The sequence below is a fragment of the Eptesicus fuscus genome, chromosome 12 (assembly GCF_027574615.1).
Source record: "Eptesicus fuscus isolate TK198812 chromosome 12, DD_ASM_mEF_20220401, whole genome shotgun sequence".
Taxonomy (NCBI): Eukaryota; Metazoa; Chordata; class Mammalia; order Chiroptera; family Vespertilionidae; genus Eptesicus; species Eptesicus fuscus.
Genome location: NC_072484.1, coordinates 82928643 through 82948459, shown reverse-complemented (window position 1 = coordinate 82948459; position 19817 = coordinate 82928643). Strand labels below are relative to the sequence as shown.

Below are 19817 nucleotides of genomic sequence, written 5' to 3'. Positions count from 1 at the left end.
CTCCACACCTGATTTCTAGGTCAGAGCGTGCGGGGCTGGGGGGAGGACAGGGCCACCTGACTTCCTCAGGCTGCGGAGGTGAGGGAAGGAAACCAAAGTCCCCCCTGGCCCTTCTGCAATCAGCTGGCCTTTACCTCCAGGCCAGGCGAGGGGTGAGGGGCGAGGGGCGAGGGGCTTCACACAACTCTCCCTCACTCCCTGGGGGAGTGCCCCACCCAGGCCACCTTCTCTTGAGTCAGCAAACCTGTGACCAGCACCCACCTGCAGAGAATCTCTGCTGTCTCCCTACCTGCCCGGGGCCAGGTTCCCACAGGGCCCACGCTGGGTGGGGCCTCGGACCTACCGCTGCCCGCTACCCCTCTCCCCCACACCTCAGCTTCCTCGAACCCACGTCTTTATTTGTGGGTCAACTCTTGCAGACCCAAATCATTACAACTCCTTAGGCGTTTGTGGCTCTTTAGTTTAGAAACTATTTTCACATCCTTGGTTCATAAGATCTTTCCCACCTCCCTGTGTGGTGCTCGGGGCAGATACAAATAATCCCCATTTTACAGCCAACGAGACCGAGAGCCAGAAATATTAGGGGATGTATCCAACAACTTCTTAAGTCGAATTAGTGATACAATCGAGACTGAAACCCAGGCCCTCTGGCATTTGCAGGGCACTCAGAATGTTCCCTCTGGCTTGCGCCTTCCCGCCACCTACTCTTTGGTGAGGAGGGAGGGAGGGAGGGAAGGAGGGAGGAGGAACCCTGAGAGGAATGCGGGCTGAGGGGGAGGGGCGGGCCACGTGTCTTCTCTCCCAGGCCCTGAACCCTCCTGCTGGCTCCGCAGGTCACTTTCACAACCCGGGACAAAATCTCTCCAGATAGGGCCTCAGACCGCCTGGCTCCAGCCGCCCTCGCCGGCAGACGCAGACGCACACAGACACAGAGCAGGCCGTTATCTCTGCCGTCAGCCTGCTTCCTACCCTCTCCAACTGCAGATTTCTTCCAGCCTGGCTGCCTCTCCTGGTCACCACCCACAGCCACTGGCCCCTGGGGCCCGGCCAAGTCCCCTAGACGATGACGCCGAGTCCCTGCTATCAGACAGTCGCCTCTGCCCTCCCAGCCGCCGCCCCCAGAGTTCCCTGGAAATGTCCCTTCTGCAGGCCCGGCCCCCACGGGGACGCAGGGCTTTGTCTGCGCACACAGCTGACTTGTGTTTGCAGGGACAGACAGGGGCTGGCGCTGGGGCCGGAGCCAGGAGGCGAGGGGCGGGTAGAGCAGACGGGGAAACACAGAGTCCAGAGAACAAACTTTTGCAAGCAAGCCCTTTGGGGTCACTGGGGAGCCTGATAACAAGCAGGGGGCTTGCAAAGCCAGACGTTCCTCCAAGGCGGGGATGGGGGTCTCCGAAAACACGTGGGCTGGTCTGAGCACAGGAATGCTATGCCAGCCAGGAGGGTGAGATGACGGAGGGGGCCTGGGGGAAGGAAGGGGTAGCGACAGAGGGGCTCTGAGCACGCCCCTCCCTCAAGCCCAATCCTGGCCCTCCGCCCCCAAGGTACACAGAGGGTGCTCAGTGAAGAGGCTTGTGAGACTGAACTGGCCCCTGGCCATCGGGGCCCCGTGGGGCTCTCATTCCAGCCGGCTCTCAGGAATGCTGCCTCCTCTGTCCCGGCGGCCGGAGGAGAGGAAGCTGGAGGGAACAGGCATGCTATGCCAACACCACACTTCCGAGCTTCCCTCCGATAAGGCCGAGGAGCCACGGTGTCTGTGGCCACGCCACACGGCACGGAGAGGATGCACGTGAGCCCACGCAGCAGCAACGCCCGTGGGAGCGCGCCGTGCTCAGCGGCCCCCGCCTTCCTGCGGACCCCTTTCCAACCTTTCCCCTTTCCAGCCCGGGGCTACGCCACCCGACTCTGAAAGGAAGCCACAGCCACGGAAAGCAGAGGGGGCCACGATACATCAGGCTGTACAGGGGGTGTGGAGGGGGAATTAAAAAGAAAAGAAGAGCGTGGTGGCCGCACGGGGACAGCTTTCCCCACGTGGCTCTCTCCGGTGGCTCTCCGGCCGTGTGCCGGGAACCTTAACGGGCTCCTTCGGGACGGACGGCTCGGCCAGCGGCTTCGGCTCACACCCCGGGGTCCTCCCTTCTTAATAATTCAGAGCGTTAGACAGGAGACAGGAGCACGCGGGCGCAATCTCTCTCTCTCTCCTTTTCACTTTGCAGTCTGAGGCCCTGGCCGCTCAGGCTCGCTAGGTGGTAAGGAAGCGACCAGCTAAAGGTGCCACCACCCCTCCCTCCGGTCTCGACAGACACGAGGGAGGTGTGAAGCCCCATTCGGGAGAGAATCTGCTTCCGCCGCTTCCGTGGCTGGGCCTGTCTGTCACAGAGACTCAACCTCCCACCTGAGGGGCCCTCACAGACGCCCAAACGCCCCGGGGAACCAGCGGCACCCACTCACCAGGACCCGCGTTACCCTGGAGCTGCGGCCTCCAGCCCCCGGGGCCCCCCGAGTGGGAGCCGCTCAAACAGAATGGACACTCCTCTTTGCCTTTTTTCACGAATCATGAGGGTGCTGGGCTGGAAAGCCGCGATGGGACCGCCCAGAGAAGCCACCTTGCTTCCTGTCTGCAGCTCGGGGAGGACACCCTGCCCCCCCCCCCCCCCCGCCCCCCCCCCCCCCCCCCCGCGAGGCAGGGAGGGAGCAGCAGACCTCGAGCACCCCCTGGGCTCTGGCCTGGAAACCGTCTCCGGATTCTTTCGGTCGCAAGGTGACAGTGGAGAGATGACGGGGACAGTGTTTAGTCTGCGTGGAGGAGGCTCTGATCAGCTCTGTCATCTACAAGGCATCTTCTTATCTTGTTTCTGCGCCACCTGCCTTCTACCTTACATAGCGCCTGCCCCTGCCCCCAGCACACACACACTCTGGCCAACGGAGGCACACGGGTGGCGGCACGTCCTGGGGAGGCAGGGGCACGGGGCTTCTGGACGAGGGTCCGTTCCTGCTGCTGGCACTGACTGGCTGTGTGACTTCAGGTGTGTTTGCTAAGCTTTCTGGAACTTTCTTCACCCATGGGTAGGAGGTATTAACACCTCACTAAGTAATGGGTACTTAAGAGTACAAAGCATTTGCACACAGCTGGTGCACAATAAATGCCTGCGAGGGATTGCCCCCTGAAAGGGAAGAGGAAATAGTGTTCCTGGCCAGACCCCTGACAGGAACTCCAGACATGGGGTGTGGGTGGGGGGTGACACTGGCCACCCTGGAGGTCTGCAAGGGCCCCTGGCACTGAGGTTTGTGGGTGCAGGGCTGGGGCCCCGAGGGGCTGGGATCTGTACAGTAGGGTGGCTTTGTGGCTGGAGCGGCCACCACCTGGCTTTAGTCTTCCCTGTGGTCACCCCCCAGGATATCGGGATGTTGGGTTGGGCTGGAAGGGCCTGCAGGCAGGTGAGGCCAGCCTTGAGCATTGGCGCCCCCTGCAGGCCACTCTGCCCACCAGGTAGGTACAGACGCCATAGACCTGGCCCGGAGGGTAAGGGAGGAGCCACCAGGATGGCAGACACCCCCAGGCTGGGTCAGGCTTAGCTGAGGCCTGCTTTTCACTGGGCACCCCGTGACCAACCAGGCAGCAGCAGGTAATCAACCAGCACCCTGTGTATGCCCCGCACGTCTGCCTTAGCATAACGGACAAGGAGCTAGGAGGGACCTCTGAAATCACTGCTTATTTTATGGGCGAGGAAACCAGCAGGAGGAGGAAGGCCTGGCCCAGGTCACCCAGTTAGAGAAAGGCGGGCAGCTAGAAACCCGGCCTCCCGCAACCCCGGCGTCTCGTCCACCGTTAACCCCCAGCCTCTAGTCCCCCTACTTCTGAGCAGCTCCCTATCGTCTCTTCCTGCCCCCAGATGTGTTCCAGGCTTCCCCCAGCCCTGGACCCCCTTCCCCACCCCCCCAAACACGACCTTCTCAAGCCCAAGGCGCCTGAGGGGCTGTGAGAGCCGCACGAGCGCGGCTGCCCAGGGGAGACTGCCCCCCAGACCCAGTGAGGACACTGAGGCCAGAGTGGGTGGAGCTAGGCAAGATGCAGATTGGCTTCCGACCTTCTGTCTCCTTCTCTACCAGGAACGTGTGCTGGGGAGGGGAGGAGGGGGCCGCTGGGGGAGGGAGGGAAGAGCTTGAGGGCGGCCTTGGGAACCTGCTGCCCTGGCACCGAGGGCGGCCCTGCTCCTGGTCTCCTGGGGGCTCCCTGGCTGCTGCAGGAGCAAGGGCAGCTCCACAGCATCGGCACGGCACGCCTGTGTGGGCGCCCACCTCTGGACGGCCCCGGGAAGCAGCAGGTCCGTAAGGAAGGGCTGACCGCGCCACGTGAGGGGGGCACCTGGAACCTTATCCTGGCCCCTGAGGGCGCAGACCACAGAGAGGGAGGTGGGGAGGTCTCTCACGATCTGCCTCAGTGAAACCCTGGCGTCCAGAGCCCCCTGCAGGCTGGCCTGGGCCCAGGCCTGGTGGCTCTCCCTGCCTCCTGCCCCAGGCGGACCGACCACGGCTGGCGGGGAGCTCAGTCCTCTTACAGCAGAAGTTTTCGTTTTGGATGAAAACCGCCTGGGCCTGACAGGGTGGGAAGCAGAGCCAGCATAGGAGTGAGCCGGGGTGGTGACCGTGAGCTGGGCTGCTGCCTGGCTGGGCTTGCAGACACGGCGGAGCCCCTGCTGCTGCCGAACCCCCTCAGCCAGGTTGGCAGCACAGGACCTGCCTCCCCCCACCTGCTCTCCTGCACAGTCGCATCCTCTGCCTCAGGCTCCTTCCACCTAGGGGCCTTTGCTTTGGCTTCTTCCTCCTCTTTTCTCTGTCTGCCCCAATGCTGCCTCTTCTTTCTTGCCGCCTCCTCCAGGAAGCCTTCCCAGCTGCCAGCACTTAAAGGGCACGCCCCTTCCTCTGACTTTCCTAACTGCTCTCTGGCTGAGCCAGCCTTGCCCCACAGGCAGGCCTCGAAGTATCTGATAGAGGCCAGTAGTCCCTGGGGTTCAGCGGTGCCGAGCATGGGGCACCCAGGGGGGGCCTCCGCCCAGGGCTCTCCGGAACAGTGCATCCACACTCCAGGTCCTAGCACACACTGGGCCTGTGGAAGACAGTCTGTGGGGGGCCTCTCTTAGGAACCCTGTAGGAAGGGAACTTACCAAGAGCAAAAGGGAAAACACGCTTCTATGAAATCCGGGCGTTCCTCTTGGAGGAGGAGTCGTAAGAGGCACAGACAAAATGAGATGTGCTTTAGTGGGTTTTGACAATGACTGTGTCTGTGGTGCAGGCAGGTGTAGGAGACGGGCATTCGTACTCTATTTAGTGCAAGAGTAGGTTGAAGGCAGCCAGACGTCGAGGCCTGTCCTAAGTCACCGGCCGCCTGGTGCCAGAACCAGGGCTAGAAGGTAGGTGTCAGCCTCTGGGCTATGTCAGTGACTTCTTAGGCCACATGGCACGACGTCACTAAGAGGCCTGCAGGCTGAATTCCAGGGGCCTCGGCTTCCAACCCCATACTAGAGAAATTATTCCTCTAATCGAACTTGTTTTAACACCCAGAGTAATGCAATGGCTGCTGCCTAATGGGGTCAATGGTACGAGTGAGCCCACTCTGTGAAGCTCCGAGGGACATCCAGCTGCTCCAGAATGCACTTATTCCGGCTACGGCTAGATAGTCAGAGGCTTGAGCTGGAGCCCGGCATCCCTGAAGACCCCCGAGGTGACTCCCTCCTGGGGCGCTGCCTGTGGGAGTGCGGGCACCACAAGGCAGCATGGTGGTCCGAGGCCCTCTGCTTAGCGGGTCTGGTGCAGAGGGCCCGGGAGTGCACACGCACAGTGGCTCCACCGAGTACACAGGTCCTAGCTGGGCACTGCCAAGGCAAGCTGAGGGCACAGGCTTCCCCACAGTGGTGGGGGCGTCCCGGGAGGGGACTGCGCTGGCCTGAGCATGTCTGTCCCACGTTTCAAAGTGGCCGGAAGCTTTCCTCCCTCTTGAACTGGGATCTGGAAGGCCACCCAAGGGTTAAGTGAGGGTGGTCCCTGCAGGTGGAACTGGGGCTGAGATGGGGCCAGGAGGGGCCAGGACCGTTGCTCCCTGAAGATGCAGAACCCGGGCATGAGGCAGTGCGGGAAGGAGTCTTTGTGGGTGCACGGGGAGCCCTGACGCTGAACGTTGGGTTCTGAGGCCAGCTTCCCTATACTGATGATTCTGAGGTTGCTCCAAGAGTCCCTGGGTTGGAAGGTGACCACGTCGTCTAGTCCCTGGGGACAGAGATGCCACCAAACAGGGAAAGGTGCACAGGTAAGAAGAAACTGGCAACTGGGCATGACACGGGTTTGGAGGATTCACATGATGCTCACTGACTGGCCCAGGTGCTGGGAGGACCTCGGCCCACTTAAAGGGGCCTCTCCTCTATCTAGAGGAGATGGAACCCAGCCACCCAGAAAGCAGTGAGTTCAAGGTAAGTGTGGCATTCTTTCTGGGTGCTTACATAGTCCTGTCATCCCCTTCCACTGCCCCCACCCCTTCCACTCTACCCCCCACTCACTCACTTCCTGATAAGTCATCGCCATTCATGCCAGGCATCCAGAACGCAGCCGGTGCAGGTAGGTGTGTGTGAACTAAAAGGTCAGGGGAGGCGTGCCCACTGCAGTTGGGGAGGACAACTGGGGGCAGAGGTGGGGGAGGGCATGCAATGAACAAGAGTCCTGTTCGTTCTCCCCACAGCTGCCCAGGAGGCCATGTGCTTGGTGCCCAATCTGAAACACAGGCCATGTGTCCTCGCCTGGGGAGCCTGTTCACCTCTGAACATAGACTCCAAGTTCAAAAATACCTACTGACCGACCTGTCCTTCTGGAAGTTCGGAGCCCATTGTGGCACTGGCGAGAGGAAGGAGAACAGAGGGGCAGGGACACAATCTCCCGCACCGGCCCGCACTCCAGCCTCGGGGTCGTGGTTCCATGTACCAATGGGCAGAGCGGGCTCCTGAGAGGAGGGTGGGGCCACGAGGCCTGCCCCTGCAGCACAGAGCCCCGAGGGGCAGGCTCCCTTCACGAAAGAGACGCCTGTGTTCACCTAAACCCCCCCGATCCTCTACTGTGAGGCATTTCCAAGCGTAACATCCTACAACTCCTCCTAAGTGTCTCCTGGAAGCGTGGCTTCTGTTAACCCCTCTGGGTCTCTCATCTCTTATCTGGAACAGGAACGGGCTGGGTGGATAATTTGTAGAGCTTTCCTTTAGGTCTATACTGTGCTATGATTGTTAATTCATCTTGGGATGCTATAGCTTAACAACCAACAGTGGCTCCCAGTCCCACTTATAAAGTCCAAACCCTTCGGCCTCTCAGGTTCCCACTTGCTGCATCTTATAGACCGTCTCTTGACTCTCCACGTACACCCCTGACTCCAGGTCAGGCAGCATCCCCACTGTTCCTCACTTGCATCCTTTGTTTGGGTTTTGGTTCATTATAACCGCCCCACTCCCCACCACGGACAAGTTTGGCAGTTCCTAAAGAGTTAAACAATCTCCATAGGATTCAGCAATTCCCCTTCTAACTCTGTATCCAAAAGTATTGAAAGCAGGGGCTCAAACAGATACTTGAACCTGAATGTTCATAGCAGCGCTATTCACAACAGCTAAAAGGTAGAAACAACCCACATATCTACCAACGATGAATGAGTGGATAAACAAAATGTGGTGCAGCCATAAAATGCAGCGTCACTCAGCCATGAAAAGGAAGGACCTTCTGACACGTGGGTGAACCTTGAGGGCATTACGCTAAGTGAAAGAAACCAGGCATAAAAGGACAACTACTGTACGATTCTACTTATATGCAGTACGCCACGGAGCATGCAAATTCACGGAGACAGAAGGTGGAGCAGAGGTTGTGGGGGGCTGGGAATTACTGTTTGGTGGCTACAGGAGTTCTGTTTGGGACAATGAGAGGGTTGTGGGGGTATATGGAGGTGGTGGTTGTGCTCGGTGCCGCTGAACGAGGCACTTCGAAATGGTTAAAATTATACATTTATGTTACATATATCTACCACAATGAAAAAAATCACCAAGTTAAAAAAACACACAACAAAACCAAATGAAACAAACCAACAACAAAACTGCCCTTCGCTCTCCTTCTTAACACCTCCCTCTAGGTCCAGCTCCCAGACGAGCCCTTCTCACTCGGCGAGGCTACGCGGCTGGGCAGGCCTCCCAGCCCCGCAAGCATTTGTAGGGAACACCCTAGACTCCTTGGGGCCTTGAGGGTGTTGGGCCCAGAGGAGCACCTCGGCAATCACTCAAGACTATTTGCTTCCCTTTGGAAGAGTGACCCGCTGCTGACCCCTCCCTGGCCAGGGTCCACCGCTCTCCCTCTGTGGTGGCTGGGAGCCTCCCTGGGAAGCCAGGGGCAGGGTGGTGAGCAGTTACATAACCCGCAGGGAGATTTTTTCCATCGGCTCAGGCTGTGCCAGCTTTCCAGCGGCGGCCGCGGCAGGTAGAGGCGCCCTGTCTGGGCTGGCCGTGCCTGGGCAGGGCAGCGATGCTGCGATCTGGAGCGGCTTAGCATAGCTCAGATTCCCACTGGCGGCTGGGGGCTGGCCACTCGCTGAGCTGCGGACGGATCTGCTGTCTCCTGCTGGCCTGCTCTGGGGAGGAGGAGGTGCTGGGGGTGAGCTGCCAGCCAGCCAGGGGTGACCCTCTGGGGCCCAGGACACCCGAGCTGGCCTTCTCCGATAACCCACTTATCTGCAGGCCTGCCTCGGCGTGGCAGCTTCAGACAGGGAAGCGCCCAGCCAGGTTCTATCAGGGGATTTAGCAGGAAAAATGAAGCCGGGTGGGGGGTGAGGGTGTGCAGGGAAGAGGACACAGCCTGGCAAGGGACCCGGGCGATGGTGAAACCATTCCTGACCTCGGTAAAGCTCCCGGCCCAGAGATGGGAGGGGACAGAACGCCGTTCCCTCCCCTCTGCTGCCCACCTTGGCTCCCACTGAACTGGGCATCTGGAACCAGCCACTGGATGCCTGCCCGACACCAACTAGGTGCTGCCACAGCGGAGGGGTCGGGGGGACGGGACACCAAGACGACAGGACACAGTCACTGCCCCGGGACACCTGGGGACACAGTTTTGGAAAAGGAAAGGCTGACTGGCAGGCGGCTGTCCCGGGCGCCTCTGCGACTGACTGGGGCCCAGTGATCATTTTCCTTCTTCGGCTTATTTTCAGATTAAAAACACAAAGTGCTTTTTCCCCCTGATCAAGCCATGAGCTGATTCTGTCCCATGGAACACCCCCAAGTTTCAGAGGGGCTTTCGATTTAGCACTTGCACGAGCCCCCACCCCCTGCCTCCACGGCCCCAGCCCCGAACCGCACAGTCAGAGAAAACTGGTCGGAATGCTCCCTTGGAGGCAGTCCGCCGGGGCCCTGAGTGAGACACCTAGCCTTGGGACAGGACCCACACCTGCACAGCGGAGAAGGCGGAGGGCGGACGGATTTAGAGACAGCACCGTGCACAGGCCCTGCCACGCGGGTGGTGTACAGCAGATGCTCAGTACGTTGAGAGAAAGAAATGAGGATCGGGAGAAAGAAGGTAAAATTCACTCGTGCCAAAGCGAGTGTGGGCAACAGGCATGGCAAGGAGACACCGGGCTCCCCGCTCTGGGGTTCGGTGAGGTGGGCCAAGAGCCTTGGCACCAGCCACGCACCACTCTCCCCGTCGGGGCAGCCGTGCCTGCCAAACGCCTGTGACAACCAGTCTCCCATGACGGGGGAGGCAAGCCTGCCAGTGCCCACCCGGAGGGGATGTGCGTGCCAGCCCTGCGTGGCCCTCGCAGGACACGACCTTCAGCACGGGCACTGAAGACGCACAGGGTGCTCGGGTGCCAGCCAGCAGGTGGGGCAGCCTGTTTTTGTAAAGAGGTCATTAGGGGGCCCCAAGTCGCCCTCCTCCCTCTGCCCACGAGGAAAGCTGCTGGCTTGGCGCTGGCCCTGGCTCTACCCTCCCGACTCCCAGCAGCAGCGGAGGAGCTCGGGGTGGGCCCCGCCCAGGGCTGCACTCGGCCTCGGGAATGAGCCGAACAACGCGCTGCTATCCCTGGGTATGCCCGGCAGGGCCGCCGGTAAAATTAGTTTGCATGCCTGGAGTGCACGGCGGCTCAGCGGTGGGCGTGGGAAGGGAGGGAGGAGGTCCGGTCAGGGGGAGAGGGTGTGAGGGGAGAGCGGAACCTTGGGCATAACAGCTTGGGGTTCACCTGGATAAAGCAAGCGGAGATGTGAAGGTATTTCCTCAGACCCCCTCGGCCCTCCAGTGGCCCAGAAAGCTCAGGGGCTCGGGGACCACAGGATACCGTGCAATTATTCTAGATGGCTGGGTTTCAAAATCCCCACTGATAGCTTCCTTCACGAGGCAGATTCCTGATTTCCTCAAGCTTCTGACCCTTAGGAGCTATTGGGCGGGAGGGAATGGGGGGTGTAGTCTGGCGTGGAGCCTGGAGCTTGGGTGCTGGGCTGACCACCCCATTCAGCCCTGTCACTCTGGGTGGGGCTGGCAAGTCTTGCTGAGCCACTGAAATGTAAATGTGGGGAAGGATTCCTCCCTGGGGAGAGAGGCCCGTGTTCATGAAAGCACTCAGGAGAGCGGAGAAGCCCCCCACACACCAGGGAGCACTGGGTGGAGGGCCCCGCCCCCCGGCACAGGCACTTACTGAGCACCTACTATGTGCACGTCAGGCTGCCAGGAGCTGGGGACCCATGGGAACCCGGCCAGGATTCCCGCCCTTAAGTTTACAACCGAGAGCTGGTTAGGACTCCGGGCACCCAGGCCAGCCCCTTCCTCCTTTCCTCTGTAGCCGACGGGGTCAGAACGCCACACGTCACGCAGAGGGAAGGGTTTGGCTTTTCTGGAGACCTTGAGACAGCCAGGAGAGGAGGTTCCCCCTGTGGCCAGAGCGAGAGGACCGGCCCAGGCTCTCCGCTCAAGCTACAGAGGGGACGGACCGTCACTCAAGCCCCGAAGATGGATCTTATCCTCTGGTTTACGGAGAGGGGCAGCCAGACCAGAAAATCCCGAGAGCCCCTTCCGGCACGAACACTTACGGTTACAATCATTCCCAGAGACCCCCCCAGAGGCCCCTCGGAGCCCCCGTCACCGTTCAGTAGCGTTTCTGCCTATCAAAAGCCCCGAGGTCAATTTTTTAAGAGGCTGTCTTCTGGAAGGTGCTGGCAGAGAGCAATTTATTTTGAAGTCTGGTCACATTCCAGATTCCGATTTTGCGTGGTCTTTTCACAACAACCCTGCTGTGTTTTTGACTTGTTTTTTTTTTTTTTTCTTTTTTTCCCCCTTCAAAACAAGGTATTGCATCCTTCTGTTAGAGGTGTTGTTGGCAACGGTTGCTAGGGAGAGCTGGGTTCAGTTACAGACACACGGATGCCTGCTCTAATAATACTTTGCTCCGCATAGCTCGGATGCAGACACCTCTTGGCTAAACAGGGCGCACGCATTTCAGCAGAGGAGGGCCTGAACTTGTACCACCCAAGCATAGCTCGGCAAGGAGCACTCCCCGAGCCCAAGGGGACAGCCAGGGGCGGTGACAGGGCAGTGCTGGGCGGAGGGGGCTCAGGCCTCTAATTCCTGCCATTCCGAATGCCCCATAAAAAGAGGCACGCTCATTCTTCCCCTCGCCGTGAAACTGGAGCCCCGGCCCCGCTATCGCGCAATTCCCCCGTGAGGAGCCGGGCAGGGTTTTGGTGGTTTCTGGAACCCAGGGGCCCTGGGCAGCCCACGTTCTCCTGGAAGTCAGAAATCACCAAGCCACGTCCTCTCGTGGGCGTGGGACTTTACAAATAGGAAGAAGCCGGGGGCCGGGCGGGAAGGGTGGGGAGAGGCGGGCTGGGCAGCGAAGGGGGATCACTCCCCAGCTTTCCCTGGGTGGCCTGGCCCCTGGCACAGCCTGGGAATGTGGGTGGAGAGTGAGGTCCTCTTCCTACCACATGTGATGGCTGCTCTCACAAATATCTGAGGCCAAGAGAAAGGAGCAGGGCGGGGGAGGAGCTGAGGATACAGAGAAATGGGGTCAGTGGGAGAGGAGAGGCAGCGTGGGGCTCCGCCTGGTTCCCCTGGAACCTCAGGACGATGGTGAGGAGCGTGAAAAAGGGGCCCTGGGATGCCCAGACCAGCTTCCTCACTGCACGGAGGGTAAACCGAGGACGGGCCGAGTGAAGGGATGTTTCAGCTGCTGATGTCTCCTTCTTCGGCGTTCTCCTCCCAGCTCACCCACCTCGCTCAGCGCAGAGTCCAGCACCTGGCACCTATGTATTGACTCACTTATGGGGAGACAGGCAGGACCAGCTGGCTCCTAAGTGACAATGGTGGCACAGTCAGGGCATCTCTGGAGTATCTTCCAAATAGTGGTGCTCAACCTGTTGCACCATAGATTTACCTGGGGAGTTCTTTAAAAAAGGATGCCCAGGTCCTGGCCAGTGCTGCTGAGTAGTTAGAGCGTCAGCTCGCGTACCAAAGGGTCGTGGGTTCAATTAATTCCCAGTGAGCGGCACGTGCCTGGGTTGCAGGTTTGATCCCCGGCCTAGTTGGGACGCGTGCAGGAGGCAACCAATTGATGTATCTCTCTTACGTCGATGTTTCTCTCTCTCTCCCCCTCACTCCCTCTTTTCCACTCTCTCTCTCAACAAATAAATGGAAACAACAAAAAGGATGCCCAGGCCCCATCCCTGGACAGTCTAATTCAGTGGGCCCTGCCCGTATGTTTTGAAAGCTCCTTCCCATGCGAGTCAAATGGACAGCTTGGCTGAAGCACGGGCCTAAGGAGAACCCGGTATTCCCAGGCTGGATCCCCACTTCCCACAATCGCACCAATAGAAGCCTGTGCCTCGGATGGCCCATCTGCGAAACTGAGCCATCACCTACGGCCGTCCAATGCCCCGTCACCGGCCAGCAGCGCCGGCGTCATCGGGGAGTGTGTTAGAAATGAGACTCTAAGGCCCACCAGACCCACTGGATCAGAACCTGCATTTCAGTAAAATCCCATGTGATTCATACGCACATTCAAGTTGAGAAACTGATCTGATGTACACGCTTGATTGGCACAAAACGGACACTTAAGAAATGTCTGTCTATCAGGTAGAACTTTACTTATAAGAACACCACCAAGAGAAGAACCACATCTCAGGCAAAAAGATTCAGTGTAGATGTGACAACTGAGGAGCGTATTTTGTGCTGTGGGATTGGTGACGGGGTCCACGGAGGCCCCAGGGTGGGTCTCTGGCATCACCACAGCTCCTGGGGGCAGTGCCTCTGGCTTCCTTCAGATGACAAAGCTAAGTCTGGCTGGGGAGGGTTAAAGGTCCTGTGACCTCCCCCCGCCCCATTTCCCTCTCCACAGGGGCTGCACCCCCGCCTGGCAGGCAGCCCTCACACTGTCCCCTCTCTCAGAGCCTGCCCCCACCTCCCGGGCTGCCCGCTCCCACTGCTGAAGCCCAGGCGGCAAAGGCGGTTGGCCAAGGAGGGCAACGTCCAAAGCCAGCTGCTGGGAGCTGTGCTCCGCGGGCACTTCACACCCCGGGCCCTTCGCAGCCAGCGCCAAGCACTAAGCCGGGTCTCAGGACTTGGACGTGGCAGCAGCAGCCAAACCTGGCCCCAGGAGGGGCGTTTCAGAGGCCACCAAACTGAACCGGGGGCTGGCAGGGGACCCAGTGGCCGTGGCCTGGCGTGGAAGCAGCCGAGTGTGAACCTCAGAGGGAGGAAGGAGAGGGAAGGGCTCTGGGCTCAGGGCTGCAGCAAAGGGATATAAATCAGATTCACCAGAAAACGGAAGCTGGTGGAAAAAGACATCCCTGTGGGTGTTGAGGAGGAGAATGGGGCTCGATGAGCCACGCTCTCTGTTCTTGGACTTTGTGAGTCTGGGGTGGTGTGTGGCCAGGAGTTATGCCGCCCGGAAGCCTACACTCACCGGCCACTTCCTGAGCTGCGGAGAGGAGCGGCAGGGCCCATGGAGGCCCAACAAGACACGGGTGGTGGCCTCCTCGGGGCCTGGTGAGCGGAGGTGGGGGGATCTGTAAGGAGCTGCACATCCAGCCTGCCTTCCACGGGAGCCCAAAGGGCCCTGAACGGCGACTCAGGAGGCCCAAGTGCCCGGCTCATGCCCCTGGTTATGCCCTTCGAGGGGCCCCCTCCTCAGCCTACATGAAAGCTGGGGTTGGGTGTGGTGAAGAGGGGGAAGGCGAGGACGTTCACATTTCTAAATACCGGACCCACAAATGCTCCACGCAGGCAAACGGCGTGGGAAGGACACTCTCCTCTGCCCAGAGACAAGGCGGCCTCAGGAGGCTTGGCACGCCCTGAGCCACAATATGGGGTGAGCCGGTTTCCGAGGACCAGGGGGACCCAGGAAGGCTTCATGCCAAGGCCCGGTCGTGGGAGAGTGAGGAAGGAAGAGGCCACGTGGCCCCTCGCGCCCTCCCCAGCCCGGGTCACCTCCCGCAGCACAGAATCCCGAGGCCGCTGCCGAATGCTAAGCAGCTGAGCACTGGCCCAGCGAGAGCCAAGCTCTGGCCGACGGTGTGAACCCGGTCGAGAAGCCCCATTTCTCAGCTTTCAGTTTAGTCCTCTCTCTCTCAGTCCTGGTGTTTGCCAGACGGTGTCTCTCAGCACAGCAGTTCCGCGAGAAGTCATTAGCGGGGGGCTGTGGGGGGGACTCTGCCGAGTTCAATGCAGCCTAACAGGTTCCCTTCCTCTGTCGCGGGCCAGTCCGCTTGTGGACTAACGGAGAGGCCAGTGTCGGGCCACGGGGCCCCTTTTGTGGGTGAGCCTTTGCAGGATCGACACCATGCGGGACACTGTGGGCGAGGCCGCTCTAACCAGGGGTCACTGGGAGAAATGCCTGGCCTGGGCAGGATCTTGGGTGGTCCCGTGGTCAGGCTGCCCTTCCCGGCTGGTGCATCATCCCATGCCCTGTATGTCTGTCTGTCACTCGCTTTGGCGAGGTTACCGGGATCTGGCAGCCCCTGCCCAGAAATCTTGCCCTATCCTGGCCCTTCTCAAGAAAGGACGAAAGCCAAGGCCACAGGCCACAGGCCGATCCCATCCTGGACTCCCCGTGGCCACCCCTCCACGCGCTCCCGGGACATTCCGGCCCGCAAGGAACACGTCCAACGTGCAAATCCCTCAGGTAATGCGGGAATTCGTCACCAGGGGAGCGTGGGCGATCCAGGAATGGGAACCCGATCAGGGCCCGGAGCTGGAGACGCAGCCCAGGCCAGCCGGCGAGGGCTCAGGTTGCAGTGAGCGGGCTCCTCGGGAAGAGGAGAGGACAGCGGGACGGAGCCCTCTGGGCTGTGCGTGGAGAGCGCTCCTGCCTCCCTGTTCTTCGGGGAAAGACAGCCGTCCGCGGACCAGGTGGCCGAGACCAGGTGGCCATCTGTCCTGGTTCACACCTGGTGTCTAGGGGGAATGATGAGCAGGGACCCTCTGGCTCGAGCACTGGGGTTTGGATGACCCACTGACGGTCACCTGGATAAGAGAGACCGGCAGGTAGACTCTGCCAGCCCTAAAGTGCACAACTTGCAAGCTACTGTTCCCTTTACCTGCACTGGAAACGCAATGCCTATCTCGACTAGCCTAATGTTCAGAGGAAAAGCAGAGATGGCTTTTCTCTGGTCAAGGATAGTCCCCGGCCTGGCGTGGCCACCCTGCCCTGCTACCTGCTACCGGTCCCTGATGCCACCAGTTTGCCTGCTACCACCCCTGGTAGCCGAGCTGGCATCAGCCCCCCAGCTCCGCACTCGAGATGAAACTGTGCTGGGCTCAGTCTAAGGGCCCACGCTCACGCCTACTACACACTCAGCCCAGGGAAACCATCGCGGAGCTCTGCCACCGTGGAGGGAAGACTGAGGAGCCGGATGAAGCTCCCGGGGGCGGAGGGTTGTAATGGGAAAGCACCAAGGAACAAGACTATTACATCACCGCGCTCCCCTCTGCCCCGGGAGGGTTTCAGGAAGCTCAGAGCATCAGCAGACGGGCCAGACCTTCCCTGCTCAAGGCCCTTGTGCCTTCGGCTCAGACCCATCTAAGCACCAGCTACAACCAACGGCACCGCCTCCAGGGGTGGGGGCTGGGGGGCTGGTCCTGGAGAGGGGGGAGCAAGAGGAGAGAGAAGGCCACCGCAAGGTCGTGTCTACTCAGACGTGAGAGGTCAAAGCACAGGCTGGCGACGACCGCGAGCCAGCCTGCTTATCATGGAAATAGAAGGAGGCCGAGGCCGGTTAAACATGACGCACCTATAAAAGTATATTGGGCCACCGTAACCATGGAGCCCTCACACAAACACACGTAAATCCGGCCACTCAGCCCTTGCCCCTGGAGTGCCTTCTTATTTTCTATAATTAATCGGGCCAGGGTGGAACTTGGGAAAAGTTCAACCGTGGTCAGAATCTGCAGCCTTCTCTCTAGTAATAACCCCAGGGGCAGGGGGGGGGGGGGGGGGGGGCGGCGGCCGGAGCCGCAGCTGCCGGTGTCGGTTACCTGGAGCATGTTGAGCAGCAGGCTGCGGAACTTGGTCCCCTCCACCATGAAGAGCGCCATCTTGTCGCAGAGCTTGGCGGCCGTGAAGGCGAAGCTGCGGTCGGACACGGCCTTGTGGTAGATGGTCCGCACGATCTCGCCCAGCATCTCCTCGGAGTTGGTCGAGTTCTGGGCCTCCTCCATGAAGGTGCTGAGCTTGGCGTCCACGTCGCTGCTGTTGTTGCGCATGCTGTTCAGGATCTCAATCAGCTTGTCCATCTTGTTCTGCTGTGGGGTGGGGGGCTCCACGGCCACCTCGTCCTGGGGGCAGGCAGACAAACCGAGGTGGCCTGAGTGGAGCCGAGGTTGTGTGTGTGTGTGTGTGTGTGTGAGTGTGTGTGTGTGTGTTGGGGGAGTGGCCGTATGGAAAGTGTGCCGCCCCCAGAAAGGACCCAGCCCCACCTTCTAGAACCCGGGTCTGGATCCCCCCAGGAATGCTGACCTCCACCAAGGACCCTCAGACCCACACTCTCTGCTGCCCTTGTCCTTGGCCCCTGTGACATCCTTCCTAGTGAGTTCTACCTCTCATCCAGGATTCTCACGTGTATGGGTTCTGTTTTGTCTATGTATCCATCCAAGGTCTCAATCCAGAAATGGTTTAATAGGGCTTATAGAAGATGAAATAAGATAACAAATAAAAAAACTGGGCCAAACAGAAAATGAGGGCAGGAAGACTAGGTCGGGAAGGAAGGTGGCATCCAAAATGCTTGCTATGCTGGTCAGACGCACCCACGGAGTAGCTCTAGGCTCCTGGAGCCCACGGTGGTTGTGTTCTCTGGACATAGGGTTCCCTGTGGCCACGGCCAGGGCCACAGCTTTGTGTCCTATGGAGACTGGGCTGGCCTTCTCCCCACAAACACTACACACCAAAGAATCTTCCAATGTGTCACCAAAATGATGGGCCCTTCCAGGAGGGGAATCTCAGACAGAAAGCCTACACCCTCCGGAAGTTTCAATGCCACGGCCCCAGAGGCAGGTGGGAGGAGGTAACATGGCCCCTGACCGTTGCAAAAGCACTTACTCAAGCACAACAGGCTGGTGGCCGAGAGTGTGAGGGACTTAACTGCTGGGGTGTGAGGGCATGAGATGGGCAGGATCCAGGGCATGAAGGAAGGTCTGCACTGGCCTCTGTTCTCGACAAGGGGAGCTCTGGGCTGGGGCACGGATGGAGGTTCCGGAACCTGCTCTCTGCTTGCAGCACTCGGCTTGGGAAGTGGTGTCACTCTCTGTACCTCCCATCGCCCCCAGGCATGGCCTCTTCCTCCTTCCCCTCCTCTCCCCTCCTCTCCCCTCCCCTCTTCGGCTGGGGGCTGGTATCACGAGCCCACTCGAGGGTCCAGAAGCTGAGGAGCCAGAATGTGCTGGAGGGGCTCATGCAGGAGCCAGGGGTCCCTAAGGCAGTGGCGGCTCCCGCTTCTCTCCACAGGGCGCCCCGGGCCCTCCAACCCGCGCCCACCCACCAACGTGCCTACCTCACGCGTGCTCCCTGGTGGAAGAGAACAATGAAAATGCAATTACCGGTCCCTTTTCCTTCAGCCTCCGCCGCAGCCTGTCTTTGGAAGACGGGAGCAGGGTGACTCTGGGCCGCTCCCCGACGCGCTCGGGGGTAACACTGTCTGGACGCTTTGCCTCGGCCTCCGGGGCTCCCGGCTGCTGCGGGGGCAGCCTCTCAGAAGCCGCTGGGGCCGGGCCATCGGGGCTGTGGGGGGACTCCAGGCCACTGTGCCCGGTGTCCCCCAGGGCGTCCTCAAGCTTGGGGCTGTCCACGGTCACGGTGTCTTTAGCACTGCGGTGGGTGCCTGCCTCTCCCTTGTCGCCGGGCGGGTGCTTCATGTTGCCGTGGTGCCAGCGCCGGTTCTGGCTGTAGCCGTGATGGGTGGGCCTCCCTGAGGGGTGGGGCGCCGAGCCGCCCGGGTAGGACTTCTGATGGTCCCTGCTGTGTTTGGCACTGCCCGGCTGGTGGTCGCCGTGCTGTTGGGGCTTGCTCCCTCCCGGAGGCCTTTGCTGCCGTCTGTGAACCACAGGGAAAGACAGAGAGGGTCACTGGGCGGGCTGCGCAGGGTCCCTGCGCCCAAACACTGAGAGAGGAATTGACCGAGCTGCTCCTTTGGTCATTCTGCCAACACCCCCACTGGGCGCCTCCGGTGTGCCAGGCTCTGGGACAGGGCCTGGGGATACCGCAGGGAATGAGGTGACAGGTCCCTGAGATTATAGAGGAGTTAAGTCAATCCTTGGCTAAAATAAGTATGTTATTCCCCTGGTAGAATACGCATTCGCACACGTGCGGGGAATACAATGAAAACGACACCATAGCTGTGCAGTGAGCCCTCCTAACTCTGTCTGCAGCCACTCCGTATCCTCCTGAAGCGACTGTTATCATTTTGTGAATCTTCCAAACATATTCAATACATGTCCTGGCAAAAACATATACACAGACCTGCATCTGATAACAACCATCCTGTTAATGACTTAAAAAAAAAATCAATCCTCAACCAAGGACATGCTTAGAGAGAGGAAGGGAGAAAGAGAGAAACATCAATGTGAGAGAGAAACGTCGATCGGTTACAGGGGCTCAGACCCACCACCCAGGTATGTGCCCCGACGGGGAGTGGAACTGGCAACCTTTCAGTGCACAGGATGATGCTGCTCAACCAACTGAGCCATGCGGGCAGGGCTCCTGGTCGTGGCTGCTTACCATAATGGCTCTTGAAAAGCTGTAACATTTGTTAAACAACTTTTTTTTTTTTTTTTTGATACACTGACATTTTTACCCCCCAAGCCCAGTAACAAAATATGCTATACACAGTTGTCATAAGCTGAACTGTGCCCCTCCCACCTCAATTCCTGTGTCGAAGCCCCAACCCCCAGAACCTCAGAAAGTGACTGTGTGTGAAGACAGGGCCTTCCGAAAGGTGATTCAGTTAAAAGGAGGCTGTTCGGATGGAGCCCGATCCAAGGTGACTATTGTCTTAATTTTCAGAATGTTTACTTATTGATTTGAGAGAGAGAGAGAGGGGTGGGGCGCTGAGCCCCTGGAAGGACTTCTGATGGTCCCTGCTGTGTCTGGCGCTCTCCGGCTGGTGGTCGCTGTGCTGTTCCACTTATTTATGCATTCATGGGTTGATTCCTGTTCGTACTCTAACCAGGGATCGAACCCGCAACCTGGTAGGAATGCTGCTCTAGCCAACTGAGCTACCCGGCCAGGGCATGGCTGTTGTCTTCCTAAGAGATTAAGACAGACGTGCTCA

At 59.6% G+C, this 19817-nt stretch overlaps 1 protein-coding gene across 1 annotated transcript in view; it reads right to left on the bottom strand.

The window, feature by feature from the left end:
* The window catches only part of CTIF (cap binding complex dependent translation initiation factor), a 232976-nt gene that overhangs the window by 58329 nt on the left and 154830 nt on the right, over positions 1 to 19817 (bottom strand). Inside the window, exons 9-10 of the mRNA XM_028155629.2 lie at positions 18088 to 18580; positions 16531 to 16830 (exon numbers count right to left, since the gene is read on the bottom strand). Of these exons, the coding sequence (XP_028011430.2) occupies positions 16531 to 16830; positions 18088 to 18580 (793 nt within the window). The remainder of the gene's footprint in view (positions 1 to 16530; positions 16831 to 18087; positions 18581 to 19817) is intronic.